Source organism: Pezoporus flaviventris, unplaced genomic scaffold (assembly GCF_033815535.1).
Source record: "Pezoporus flaviventris isolate CSIRO_AGI_PZ_B2104156 unplaced genomic scaffold, CSIRO_AGI_Pfla_v1 ptg000013l, whole genome shotgun sequence".
Classification (NCBI taxonomy): domain Eukaryota; kingdom Metazoa; phylum Chordata; class Aves; order Psittaciformes; family Psittacidae; genus Pezoporus; species Pezoporus flaviventris.
In genome coordinates, this window is record NW_026892561.1 from 22309971 (window position 1) to 22325000 (window position 15030).

A 15030-nucleotide genomic window follows, 5' to 3' on the forward strand; every position below is an offset into this window, starting at 1 on the left:
ACAAGTAATGCAAAAGCAGAAGTATTTGCTTGTTCCTGATGGTATGCATCTTGGAATACACCATATCAATCTCTAAGAACCACTGAACAGCAACAGGGGACCATATTCTGGGTTTTACTGCTCAGTGGTAAATACTGAGACTTGATTAGTTAATCAACATAAGCTAGTGGTTCAATTTGACTGAGCATAAGAAAATACTGCCCTTCTTGTCCTCTTCTTGTCCTTCAATTTCTTTATTGTGAGTTCAAGTGCCCATCAGCCCCCAGAAACTGGCCAGAGCAACATAAACATCATCATCCCTGAACACCACTACTATGTACATGCCCATTGTTCCTGGGCAGCCAGGAGTGTTAAAAGTGTCAGGGAACCTCTACATCAGTTTAGGGAAAAGAGGAAAAAAGTCAGTGTGATTAGAAGCCATTCACATTGGCTGCAGGAACTAGCAGTTGCCAGATGAGGAGTTGAAAAAAAAGAAATTAAAAAGTTTAAGGGAACTGTTTAAAGGAACTGCTCATGTTAGTGTAATAGAACCATCACAGCACTGGAAGCGAAACAAGGAAGGAGCATATTTTCACAGTATTTCCAAAAGTTATTTTAGCAACCTTGCTACTATGCTTGGCAGCATACAGATTGCTCATCTAGATGCGAGAGATGTTTCTAAAGAAGCATGAAAAAAAGTTTGATGCTTCCCTGAATTCCTAAAAGTTATTTCTATTCCCTCATTTATCTTCACAAAGTCTTTCTGAGAGAATCTAGGATTTGAAAGACAAAAGAAAGCCCATAAATTTGAAGAACTTTTTTATGTTCCCTGTTTCTAAAGGCCACCCAGTTCTGCCCATTTAATCCTATGATCACCTTTCAATGTCAAACTGTCCTAGATGATAAGGAAAGCAACAACAGCAAAAATCATTTTGTTGCCAGAACATGCTGATCTTGCAAAAGAAGACTGTGGGAACGTACAAAGAATTAAGGAAGAAAAAGATCCAATTACAAAAGGATGCCTCCAACTTTTTTTTACTATCCTTGCAGAAGAGCTCAAGCTTTCAGGAGCAGAACGGCTGCTGACACAACGTTTTTCATCAGCAGTTCTGCCTCTAACTTGGCCCACAAAGTTCATAAATAGCACTTCAGAGTCCTACAAAAAGAAAATTTTTGCAGTTCCCAAGCAAGTAACACAAAGGAATCATCCCTGCCATGCAAAATTAATTTGTATATTATCACTTACATGCTCACAGCTCTAATTGGTAATGAAGACAAAATTATTGAAAGAAAGCACAGACTTCAGATACACACATGTATCTACCCAGTGCTGCCTGAGCATGCTGGGATCATTTAAAACACTGGCTGATCTGTCACGCCCCAACTTCAGATCTTTTAGGAACAGCTCCTTTGAAGCCAGTCCTATATCTCACACATCTGCAATACAGAGCTTTTCTACTTCATCGCTGTCTCTGCCAGATGAGCCACCCAACTGCAGCTGGTGGGTGGCACCACAGAGCACGACACAAGCCAGAGGCAGCACACCCGCTGGGAGATGCATCCTGCCATGCAGACCCTGCATTTGCAGGGAGCCCCATCTTCCCATCTCTCATCACTGGGATCTGACTGAACCCTATCACATGATCCATTTGTCTCTTGCATTGCAAGAGACTAAGTTGGGGGGAAGCAAAACACACCAAACACACACACAAAAAGAACCACACAAAAAAACCCAAACCAAAAGCCAAAACAAACAAACAAAAAATTAGAAAAGAAAAGCACTAACATCCACTCTGGGTTGGAAAGCACAGCTTGTTTCCCCCTGCACTGCCACTGTTTCATTTCTATACCACCTCCACAGCTTAAGAACCATGGCACACACGAAGGCAAGTCTCAGGCCACAGGGTCAGATCTGGTGCGTGGGGCCTGAGCAAACCTACAGAGCAAACTGAACACCCATAAACATCTTCCCACAGCTGCTGCACAAGTCAGAGATTGCAGGAGAAGACCTGTACCCCAACACCCATCTCCACCCTGGTGCAGAAGCCTCTCTTCCCAGGTCACTTCACACTGGAATATCTGCAAGCGCAAGCATGAGCCCCTCAAAAGCACTCATGAAGCACAATGTAAACAAACCAATATGTGCAATTTTCACAAGACAGAGAATTCACTGTAACACTGTGTATTTCTGTGGTGTTATTTCTTCTTTCTCAGACTTTAGCCATAGATAAGGTAGACAGACGCAAGTGGCCAAGTTACCCCATTTGCCCACAGGGAGCAGAACAGGAAGGCTCCTTCCCATGGTCAGGCAACAGAAACTAAGCCAGGATTGGCCCCAGGACCACTTACTCCCAACCCTGTTCTCATTACTGTATGCCAGAGCCTAGTAGTATCAATACTTTTACAGCAACAGATAGCCAAAGGGAAAAGGAAACAGAAGGCTGATCAACCTGTACCCCACATACTGTCAATCAAAACTCAGAGCAGCTGACTTCAGTGCTCTGACCAAACAGGACCAGCATTTCAGCAGCTCCATCCCAGACTCACAAGTCTTTTTGGTGTTTTTGGATTTGAGCACGTGCTTTCAGATCCTCTTCTTTTTGCAGTTGCTTGGCCACCTGCAAGTCATGTTGCACGAGACGATTACGCTGAACATTTGTTGCCAAGTGATGCTCAACTGGAAATAAACACAGACAAGAACCCCCAAATCAACCTGCAGAACTTTATGGTGTGAATGAGACAAAGCAAGTGGGACGAAGATGCCAGGCCAAAAGGGAAGACAGTTCTTGTCAGGGAAACATGCAGTACGTCTAAAGGTGGGGAAGTCCTGAACTGAAACTACACTAGCAGCTTAAGATTGCCTCATTTTAGCACTGAGGGGGCTGCATATGTGTGTTACCAAAACAAGATCTGCATATTTTCAGCACATCCAGGTTTAGAGGGAATGCTTTTTAGGCTCTGAATCTCATTTTCTGGCCATGGGAAATTATCCTAGATTAATAAATTATGGCTGGAAGGGACCACCAGAGGACAGTGAGGATGAGCTGAACCTAAACCACCTCTGATGGATGCTTTGGTAATTTGTTCTCAAGACCCTCTGGAGGAAGAAACTCTTCTTACTCTCAACATAATCGTTTCCAGAATCTCATTACCTTTATATTTAGTAACAGAGCAACCAAGTACTATAGTGAATCCTTTACCATACATGGATACTGACTGCAAGAAAATATGGCAATGTGAGCAGCAGCTGAGAGAGCCATCTTTAATTCAGTGTTCTCAGGTTCCAGCAGCAAGGGCAGAACTTCAGTGCAAGCTACACACTTGGCAGAGTAGCTGGAATGGTATTAGCACCTAGCAATGGTAGATACCAATGGTCTTGGCACCCAGCAAAGCAGATTAGAGAGGCCACCACACCAGAAGCTGCAATGCAAACATAACCCGAAGTAACAGATAAGCAAGTTAAAAAAAGAAAATATGTAAAAAATCACCAGCCACTTCTAAGTTTCTGGCTGTACTTTTTTTCCTCCTTTTTAAACCCTTGTAATGTAGAGCTGCTCTACCTCAAAGCGTCTTAAAAGGAAGCTTTCTTTCAAAAGGCAAGCACTAGCAATTGTAAAATAAGTACATAAACAGACCTCTTCTGGTTGCATTTCAGGTCAGTCTATAAAACTTGAAGCTTCCAAAATTGCTAGTCGTTTCTAAAAAACGTGCACAGCAACAAAACCTCAAGTGCACTCCCACATGCAGTTTTATCATGAACAGCATAAACAAACTCAAATCTCAAAAGAGAGCACAAAATTAAAACATGAAATACAACTCTCTAGGTACAACAGGAGGTTGTATCTCTAGGGGACAACATGAACTGGGACACAAAACAGAGTGTTGTTACAGGACAGTGAAGACAGTAATAATAATCTGGATTCCATTAAAAAGAAGAAAAATGAAATCAAAGCAAGAAAGGTTTTTCTTAGCAAAAAGTGAAAGAAAAGAGGATTTTTCTTAACAAAACCAAAGACGTATCTGTTGGGGAAAATGTTTCAGTTTGTTCCAAAGATCATTTTTACTTACTCTCCTGCTCCTGTAAATTGTGGGCCAAAGTATGATCTTCCAAAATAGCAAAGTCTCGACACACTAGACAGGGAAACAAAGACAAGAGAATTAGCATCAGGACCAAAAAAAGAAAGTATCAAAAAAGCTGTGTCAGGGGAGCATACATACGCAGAGATTCCTGACATACTTTCTACCAGCCAAGGTCTGGACTTGGTCTATTTTCCCTCTCCTTGTGGCTATTTTTGCATGCATATACTTCTTCATCCCTGTTTGCATAAAAAGCCTTCTCCACTCTCCCCTCCACCTCTGCTTCTTTAGCTCAAGACCAGAATTGCCACTGGATTAAAAACCCCTGTATTCCACACAGACTTATACCGATGCACTGACTGTGTTCAACTTAAACCAACAACAAGGTTTTGTGCTTACTATGGCTTTCTTTGCCATGTTAAAAGTCCAGGAATAGTATTTTCTCTGCACAAAGGCACATGCACACTGTCACCTGTCTAGAGTGGAGCAGACTGAACTCCAAGGATCTCACTGCAAGGCATTTCTACCAGCTCAGGCATCATTTTACAGTTGTCTTTTGTAAGCTTCATTGATCTGTTTTTCAAGTGCAGATACTGGATTTGTACCTAGAACCCAGATAAGGGATCAACCACAGTATTAACAGCAGGGATAAGCACAGCTTCTTAAAAGATGCTGAAAACAACCCAGAAACAAGTTGAACAGGAAGGTGACGACCTCTCTTTGGCATCAGTCTGAAAGCAGCAATTTTTGCCAATGCCTATCACTTTCACATCTGAACTTTCAAAGGAATGATCTACTCACACTGTAGAAAAACACCAGTACTTATTTTTAACTTGTTATGATAGGCAGCAGGTCAACAAAACACAAGTCACATATACACTGGGACAGAAGGACATGCACAGTACCTAGTTCAGCCTTTTGGTGATAGGTGCACATTAACTTCTCAGTGAACAAAGAACAAACTGTGCCCTGTGTCCCCCAGACTGGAGGATGGGGCCCCGCTCCACACATCTGCCATACACAGGGCTACTGTCTGCTTCAAGGGGAGTTTAAGGCAGATGCAATGAAAAATTTACACTGGAGTGGTCTGTCACTTGTGTTTCCCTCAATGTGACAAGCTGAGCAGCTCAACATGACCTGAGAGGGGAGTATGCCCCATCTGGAACATAAGGCACAAAGCAGAGAACTACAAGGTCCTTCCAAAGCTGCAGAGGGAGCACACTGCCAGTGGGCTCCCTAGGAAACCCCCCCAGGGAAGCTTACGATTTCTCTGTAACAGAGCACAGTGACAGCCTAGAAGAGAATGTGAAAATAACCCCAAACACCCCAGAATGTACCAAAACTACATGGAGAATTTATGAAGAATCCATTTATGAAAAGGGTTCAGAGAAGATAAAACATTTCCATCACTGCAAAGAGTGGAAAATACAAGGAAACAAGATGACAGCCGCATCTTCCCAAGCCACAGTCCAACAAGCCTTCCCTCTACTTGCACTGATGCAAATGCTCTGCTGGAGAAGCATCGAGATGTCCCTCTGCACTCAGGTATCTTCACAAAATATCTAGAAGAGTTTCTACTTGTGTACACTAAGAGGTCAGATATATGATAAAAAAAATAAAGCATTTTCAACAGAATTTTTGTTGAGTCTTTCTGCATTTAAGGGTGTTTTAGAGATGACAAAAGCTCCCAACAGCAAGAGCAGTGCTTCGGGAAAGGAGAATGAGAAGCAGCAAGGTGGAGATGAGGACAAAGACTACAGTGACTCACTTTTAGCAAGTACAATTCTGGATGGTGCAATTAAGGTTTTGTTATGTTTTGTTTGTTTGGGTTTTTTTTATTGCAACTCTTTTTAAAAAAAAGGAAAGAGGATAAAAACCACTAAATAGCACTGAAACACTTCCAGTGGGCATATGTATATAAACAAACAAACGCCTTCAGCCATAGATCTGGCAAAGCCGCTGCCCAGTTGCAGGCAGCAATGCTACTTTACAGGTGACACACCCAGGGCACTTGGTGGTCATGAACTTTTTCTATGGGATAGGGCAAGGGGATCTTGCCCATAGAGACTTTATTTCTGTGGTCCCTAATACTACTTCAGCTACATAGTACAATTGTGGAACGACCACCTTTTGCTTACAACAGTCATCATCTGGCCTCCTGCAAGGGGACAACCAACTTGAAGGTTTGAGCCCTGCTGTCAGTTCAGAGCTAAGGTAAAACACCTCAGTACAAAGCCACAGTCTGTCTAAATCTAGGGTGAGCTTTTCCCACCACATATTCAAGAAGCAGCACTTGCTCCTAATAGTTACAAAAATAAAAAGGGGGGGGGGGGGGGAGGAAGTGTTATTTTTAACTGCAATGGGTCTCTGAGCAAGTCCACTGCACAGCTGCCTGAACAGCTGTACTAGTAAGACAAAGCAGGCAGCACAGGAACAAGGGGGAGCTTTTCAGAGCTGCACCATTTTTGCATAAAAATTGCTGCTGTAAGAAATGCTTATGGCATCCCTGCCCTTCCCAACTCCTCTCTGGACAGGCTCATACACTGCTCTGTGCCCTATGCTATTCAAGAACTCTGCCTTGCTGCTCACTGCCGATGTTCCGGCAGACCTTTCCTACATCCTCCCCAGAGAAGCACACAGAGGAGGACTTTAGGGTTTTTTACTCCATTCAACCCACACCCAGACACACTTCTCTATTTGTTTGTGAAATACTATGTTGACAGAAACATGCTTTGCACACAGGCAAGAAAGTGGGAGGGCCGTAGTAGAACACTGCTGCGCTTGACAGTCTTGCACAACTCCCAGAAAGTCTCATCTCCTCCAGTGATTATGTCCTACAATATAGCAATGATTGCTTAACCCTTTTGGACTGACAGGCCACTAAAAACTTTCTAAAGAAAGCATGGACTCAAAAGGCCAAGTGCATATACTTTTGTGTTGTTCTAGCTGCTCCTCCAGAGATCTGTTTGAAGTAGTCCATGGGCCTCCAAAGTTAAACAAACAAGCAAAAATAAAGACACTCCTCTGGTCCTCTCTTCCTACAGGCCCCAGACAAAAGCTGCTGTATGCCAGAGACATAAAGCAAGGACCATGTCTGAGCATTTTTGGCTCTTCAGGACCGGCGTGTGCCACCTGGAGCTCACTGCATGGACCAGGAAGCAGGTACAGCACAGGGTACCATCACCTGCACTTCCCAGCTCAGGACCCAAAGTAGCATAGTTCAGATCCAGCACCACTCTTAATACAGCCAAGCAGCACCAGGCCTGAGGCTGCACCAAACCACCACCCACCCTGTCTGCACAGAGGGACAAAAGCAAGTGGAGACAATGCCCCAAGTTGAAGAGCCTAGACATGAATACCTTTAAACAGTGATAATTATCCCATCAAGATCCACTATAGAGAGAAGGAAGCAGGATGGTTATTAACCTCTTGGATGCTGGAAGCTCCCAAGTGTCTGGGCTTCCATGGTGCCCCCATCTCACAGAGGACACAGCATGGAGCAACTGGTGTGGCAGCAGCAAGCCCAGGGTTTGATTCACATGTTTGGATTCATGCATGGACTGCTGAAGAAGCCAACTGACCGCATATGCACTCCCATTAAGCTGCTCTTACAAACCCACAAATGGATGGCTTGAGCACACAGCCTTTGCTTTGTGCTGCTGAAGCTGCTGGCAGGGCAGCACAAGACCTTCTGTCACTGTCAGAAACTTGCCTGGGCTGGCTGCCTCCAACTCATCAGAGCACATTATTCCCCAGTCTCATCAGCCTGAGAGCAATGCTGAAAGGAAGATGAGAACACCCATTACAGATATAATGAAGCACTGTCAGCTAGCCAGGTGGCAAGAGATGGGGACACCTGCAACTCCCTAGCAAGTTTGGGGTGATGGCAAGCACAGAGCATTCCCTCAAAAATTCACCCAGCACCCATGAGTCAAGCATGATCATAGCTGCAAGTAAGCCAAAGAAACCAACCCTCCATCCTTGAACATACATACCCAACAATGAGGCAACTATGAAATAATTTGAGATGTGGACCAGCCAAGCATGGTCTAAAATGAAGCTTCATCAGCGCTGGTCTTCAAACCCTGCCCAGTCTCAGTGTGGCCCCAGCACACTCATTATGAAGGGTTATGTGCACTGGGTTTGTGCTGAGAAATAGGATGGTTCAATGACAACTCAAGAGACTCGCAATTCCTCCTCTCTAAGAAGCTTCATCTTTAAAGGAAAGGAAATCTATCGCTTATTTCCTAAGTGTATACCTAAAAAGTGAAAGGTAAGATTAATGTTACATTCACTGCTGTGAATTAACTTGACTTCCCATTCCTGGGCTCTGGCTGAGAGCCAAACAAGCAGCAGGGGTGCAATCCAAGCAGCTACAACAGGCAAGTCCAGTGAAGTGTGAAACATAACAACAGGTTTACTATGGTCTGATTAAGCCAATCTGCCTTGGCACACCAGGGAGCAGGCCAAGAATCTGCACTTCTGGCACAGCTGTCAATAAAAGAAATGCCAGCCGAGGAATCCCAGCCGCTGCCACAGACAGCAGAGGTGCCAGCAGTGGCGGATGAGGGCAGAAGCACGGCTGGAAGCATCATCCTTTGCAGCAGTGGTGGGCTGCAAAATTCATGCAGTGGCGTGAAAAGGGGATCCTGAAGAGCCTCTCTGCAAGCTCCAAGTACACGTCTTCTCCACTGGGAGGAGTTCACCCTGAAAATACGTCTCTCTAAGCACCAGTGCATCCGAGGCTCTTGCAAGCACAGTTGCAAGCCTGGCCTCTATGGCCAAGATAAGGTATAACAAATTGGAAAAAATTCACTAAATAACCTTTTCATATTCTGTCATCTGCTTCACTAGCTTTCTCCAGCTCCCTGGCTCAGCATTTAACACTAAACTGCTTCAAAGAAAGTGAGGTAACCACAACGCAGGAGCCTTAGATGGTGCTGGCAATGCTTAGGTGTGTGATAAAGAGGCAGGTAACATCAAGGAATGGGTGGTATGAATGTGTACTGTCTCTACAAGAGGTCAAAGCCCACTAGCTTCACAAGCAAGGCTTACAGCAAAATACACTCCCCACTTCTGCCTGAAGTAATAGACTTTTGACATCCACTAAGGCCCAAAGGGTCCCCTTGGTTCACGTGCTCTGGAACATCATCTACTTAAATGACCCAGGAACCACACATGCATGCCCCAAGCATTTCCCTTTGAGTCTTAAAAAACATCTCTTACTCCCCACCTCCTTCATTCCCAACATTTTCCCGTCAGCATCACATGTGGGATAATTCACAAAATAAACTAGAAAGTGTGAGTCATGCTTAGTTTAGAGCATCTGCAGTTTTTGAACCCTGAACTGAAGGCCAGGAGGGAGAGGAAAGATAAAAGTGACATAGGGAAAAAAAAAAGCTTCATCAGCTAAAAATCACTTTTCATGGCCTACAGAGCTGACAAATTAAGTGGCAAGCAGCAACTGCAGCCTGTTACAAGTCAGCAGTTTCAAGATGTTATGAAGATCCCTGCAGGTTAGAAAACAAGGAGACACCTCATGGAGACTTACCAGCAGGGACTGGCCAGGCCACTCCAAGCCAGGTAAACTCTACAAAAATCTGCCAACTGTTTCCTTGAAATGAAGCCAACATGATCAAGCAGCCACCAGCTGAAGGTGAGAGGCTGCCCTGAGGGCAGCTTCCAGAGGAAACATGCAAAATTGGACATTTCTTCTCACCCCCAGCAACACTGCTCTGCGAGATACATGGCCTGATCTCAGCACGCCTCATTTCTGTCCTGCCTCTCCCATCACACCCGGAGATTACTAAGCTCCTGCTACCACACAGGGATGCTGGGCTGGCCAAGACATGTCTCAGCTGCTGCAGCTGCAGTTACACACACAGCATTCCGATGACCTTGTTCACCAGGCACCATCCGTGCCAAGGACATCAGGAAACTTGCACAGGGAGAAGGTGGCTCCCAGGCGGAGGGCAGGGCTGCCTGGGGAAGGGAACAATTCCTGCTTCTCAGATACAGCACCAGAGTATCTCACGTAGCTGGGAGCTATGAGACAGTATAAAGAAACTGGGCAGCCCCATGAGGAGCCAAACTGAGGGGTCTCAGCCTAATTCTCAACAGTGTAAACTTGCAAAATAAAAAAAAAAAAAAATTTTCAAAAACCGTTGAACAACCATAGGGGTTTTAATGGCAGTCTTGGCTTGGAAACTAAGAACAGTTTGGGATTTGGGAAGACAGTTATCCTCTCCGCTCTAAGCTAATGCCTTGAGGTCAAGGCCATGAGAGGTTTGGGCTCTATCTGCACCATTCTCCAACAATAAGCTCTCACATGCCTAACAATGCTTTACAAAGGAAGACTACATATATTTTGGAACCAAATTCTTAGAACATAGGTCTGTTTTTTAGCCTGTCTTGAAATAGAAATCAGCAGCATTCACAGAATGCCCTCTCTGAAGCTACTAGTTTGACATACTTCAGTAAACAAGCCTGCAAACAGCACCACGGAGCGGTCCTCAAGCTGAGAGCACATCTGCTGAATACCTCAGTGCAGAAGGTGATGGGCTTGCACAGTATAAACAGGAAGCTGGAGATGACCAAGATCACAAAAAACAGTACCACAAGGGACCTCAAAAGGTCGTCTCTGAGCATACCCCAGCCACAGAAATTTATAAAAATTTATCATTCTGCCTTTATTACAGAAGGCTGCCACCTTTTTCATCATTCGATAATCGCACCCTGTATCACTTCATCTGCAATCTAAGTAAGAGCAACTCTTCTTACCTCTCAAGGTTAAAACACAACCAATAGACAAAGAACGTTAAAGACCATGTCTTTAACTTCCAGAAGAAAATGCTGAGTTGACACCACCCTTCCCCAAGCCTTTGCTCGAGCTTGAACATACAGACATACTTGAAAATGGCATTGAGTACCAGCATCCATTCTTTGAAAATTCAGCCTTTTCAGCCAGGTCCAGCTGAGTCCCCAGATGTGAAGTATTCTTGAGCCACAAGAACTTTCCAAAACCCTGCAGTCTTATAGCCAACACTGCTGCTACAGCTGCTGCCTCCTATTCCAGAAATGCCTGTGCATTGAGGAGTTGAATATATACAGTATTTTCCCCACTTTAAATCAGGTGCAGAAGCCACAATATGCTAATGTCCGTAAGCCATTACCTGTCAGGCTAATAATACTAGTATCTCTGTAGCTTTCTTGAGTGACCTGGACTGCCTAGACCCAAACAGTCACTGGTGAGCTCAGCCACTGCACTGTGTACCCAACAGCAATATCCATGTGGACAGGTATAAAAACCTCAAGGTAGATATATTGGTCAGATATGGCTCAGGTAGTTTGACAACCAGCCAAGTCATAGAATTATAGAATAGTTAGGGTTGGAAAGGACCTTAAGATCATCTAGATCCAATCCCCCTGCCATGGGCAGGGACACCTCACACTAAACCATGTCACACAAGGCTCTGTCCAATCTGGACTTGAACACTGCCAAGGATGGAGCATTCACAACTTCCTTGGGCAACCCATTCCAGTGCCTCACCATTGTAACAGGAAAGAATTTCTTCCTTTTATCCAATCTAAACTTCCCCTGTTTAAGTTTTAACCCATTACCCTTTGTCCTATCACTACAGTCCCTAATGAAGAGTCCATCCCCAGCATCCCTATAGCCCCCCTTCAGATACTGGAAGGCTGCTGTGAGGTCTCTACTCAGCCTTCTCTTCTCCAGGCTGAACAGCCCCAACTTTCTCAGCCTATCTTCATACGGGAGGTGCTCCAGTCCCCTGATCATCCTCGTGGCCATCCTCTGGACTTGTTCCAACAGTTCCATGTCCTTTTTATGTTGAGGACACCAGAACTGCACACAACACTGCAGGTGAGGTATCACAAGAGCAGAGTAAAGGGGCAGGATCACCTCCTTCGACCTGCTGGTCATGCTCCTTTCGATGCAGCCCAGGATACGATTGGCTTTCTGGGCTGCAAGCGCACACTGCAGCCAGCTCATGTTCATTTTCTCATCGACCAACACCCTCAAGTCCTTCTCCGCAGGGCTGCTCTGAATCTCTTCTCTGCCCAACCTATAGCTGTGCCTGGGATTGCCCCGACCCAGGTGTAGGAGTCATTGTTGACTTGGCTGCCAGACCACAGGCAGCCAAGCACATATCTCACTCATAGTATCTGATACATAACTGAGTCTGTGTGTAGAGGAAGTTAATCTTAATAATCAATTAAAAAGAAAGCTGCTTGTGTAGTTCATCCTTTCCAGCATCTGACACAGCTTCAACTGACTCAGCTAACACCAAATGTGCAAAATGAACAACCAAAAATAAAGACAGGGAGTTTTCCTAGCCATCAACTTTCACCACTGCCTCCCAGCCATGGATCACAGAAAAATAAACACCACTGCACCCAACATGTTTGGCTTACCCTCACTATGCCCAAAGGCAAAGCACCACAAAAATCACTGGAGAGAGGAACAGGAGTTACCTTCACCAGAAGAAGTTAAAATCCCTGGCTCACAGGTGTCCCCATGAGTACTACTGTAGCTGTAAACCATGCCTTCAGCAGCAACCCATAGATCATATGACATTGTCCTTTTCTGGAGGACTTGATTTCTTTTGCAGACAGGATGTCAGGACAGTTTTAGTTTTAACACCCAACACCACTCATTTAAACTGGTGTAAATGAGGGGGGAAAGAAAAACAGTTTCCTTTCTTGCACAACTCAAAACAGCCACCCACTCAGAGAACTGCTCAAGCATGGAGTTTACATCTCAAGAGATTTGCACTATACAGGCTCCCTTCCCCCACACCCATCTCAATGATGATCACCATGTTGTGCTTTGATCTGTTAATTTCAACTTTTATTTCAGCATTTTAGGCAATTTTACATTACAGAACTCTTAGAAAGACATGCTGAATTTCCCAAAACTTCTGTTCTCTGCTAAATACAAACCTAAATCCCTTGCTCAGTTCAGTAGTTTCTCTGCAGAGAGCTGGCAGGTCCAATTTGTGGTTCAGGGTAGCTTTCAGGAGCAATGGCACTCTGGACGCCTCACTAGCATTTCTAAAGCCCTCAGTTTGAGGCTGTGGTGAATAAGCTCACACAGCAGCTCCAGAGAGACAGGCTGGCAGCTGGGAACGGAGATAATTCAAAGTGTCAGCTCTCCCAGGCTTCTGCTCCAGCTTAATCCTAGAAGATAATGTAAAATGTAGCAAAATACAAGGGATTCAGAAAGGGAGCTCTCAATGCCCCTCTGATACAAGTTCACACACTGACTCAGTCTGATGACTATTTAAGAAAGGCTGAATGGTGGAAGCCTCATGCCCATGCAGAAGGTGCCAAGCTCAAAAAAAAAAAAGAAAAGGTTCCAGCTCCTCTCACAACCTCACAATGTGGTTTTACACCACAGAGGCCCACAGTCATATGGAGGAACAATCATCTCCGGAGAGAACAAGCCGAAGAAAGCCTCCCTCAGAGGTGCCGCTTTCTTTTCAGGCTTCGGGTGAAAAACCAAGCCTAGCCTGAGACAGTAGCTAAACCAGAGCTGCAGATGGAAAGATGGACCACAACATCAGTGCACACATGAACAAACTAGGTTTGATTTATTCAGATGAGGTACCAAGAGAAACAAAGCTCCAACAGGATGGGCCTCAGAGCAGTCTCCCAAGCTTGCTGGAAATGTGGCCAGCTGCTGAGTTTGAAGCTAGGGATGTCTGAACCAATCCTGCAACGAGCTCTGATTCTTGGAGATTCCATCAGCTTACTTTTCCTAGAAAGGCAGCTTCTAGGACTCCTGTCTGCCACCTGTTCAGCTGCTGCCAGCACTGCAAATCTGCTCTGTGAGAACAACCTTCCTCTACCTAACCAACCGAGGATGCTCTGCTTTGTTTCACAACCCCTTTTCCTTGTCCTGCCAGCTCCTTAAGGGTACTCTTTTCTTTTCCCCACCCTGCACTTCCTCCATTTAAGTTCTCCAGGTTCATTAGTCAGTTCTGGAGAACACAAAGTACCAAAGCTGGCCCCAGATCAGACAAACCTTCACATCCATCTACAAGAGTCACAAATCAGTGAAGTTGCAGAAGTAACAATACATGTCCCCTTTCCTGTCACAGCCTTGCATTGGCACGCTGCCCTCAGAGCAACTACAGATTTAAAACAGAGGCATTAGACAGTAAAATTAAGTCCCTGGCCTCCAGGGCCAGATGGGCAAGGAGGCAGAAATCCCAGCATTAACCTGGAGCAAACTATTTTGTGGCATGTGTGCCCACAGCTCATGTGCATTTCAAAGCACAAGGAAGATGCAGCAGGCTGGCAGTCTTTTCAAAGTCTCCTTTCTGAGATCACGAAATGAGGTCCAAATGAGTCAGAAGTAAGATTTTTGCTTTGGGAGGTAAATCACCTTCAGGTGATACTACATTCTCACAGTTTCTTAAAATAAAAAACAAACGAACAAACAAAGTTCACCTAACATGTTCACCTGTTACATGACCAAAACTGATGCTCTGGGCAATGCCAACAGCCTGGAGTACCAGGTAACTGAGCACTGCAATCAGAGCTCCAAGCAAACCTGCCTTTTCCACCTTGCATCAGGGATTTGAGGAATGCAGGCAGGGCTGTGCAGCCCTAGCCAAGGACCCAGTCCCTCCAGCATTACAAATAAGATCAGGAGAGCCCTGCCTCTTCCCAGCATCAGCTTCCTTCGGAAACCTGGTGCTCCGACTGAATCGCCTGCAGGAGAGCATAGTCCTATGAAAAAGCAGTGCTCTCTGCATGCCACAAAAACAGGCAACACCCTGGCGGCTTGGAAAATTCCCAGGTCCTTCCCTGCTCTCTTCCACCACTTCCAGCAGCCCTGCCAAAGTCTCCAGGAGGCACTGGTGAATTCAGAACATAAATCCCCCTCCATCCCACCAGCCAGCACCCCAATAAATATAGCTAACTTCAGAACAGAGGGAGAAAAAAATT

General features: G+C 45.1%; 1 protein-coding gene across 3 annotated transcripts in view; it reads right to left on the reverse strand.

Moving 5' to 3' along the window:
• Positions 1–15030, reverse strand: part of CCDC50 (coiled-coil domain containing 50) — a 45105-nt gene that overhangs the window by 21856 nt on the left and 8219 nt on the right. For all 3 annotated transcript variants that reach the window (XM_061452140.1, XM_061452139.1, XM_061452141.1), the window contains exons 2-3: positions 4048–4110; positions 2527–2656 (exon numbers count right to left, since the gene is read on the reverse strand). In XM_061452140.1, the coding sequence (XP_061308124.1) occupies positions 2527–2656; positions 4048–4110 (193 nt within the window). The remainder of the gene's footprint in view (positions 1–2526; positions 2657–4047; positions 4111–15030) is intronic.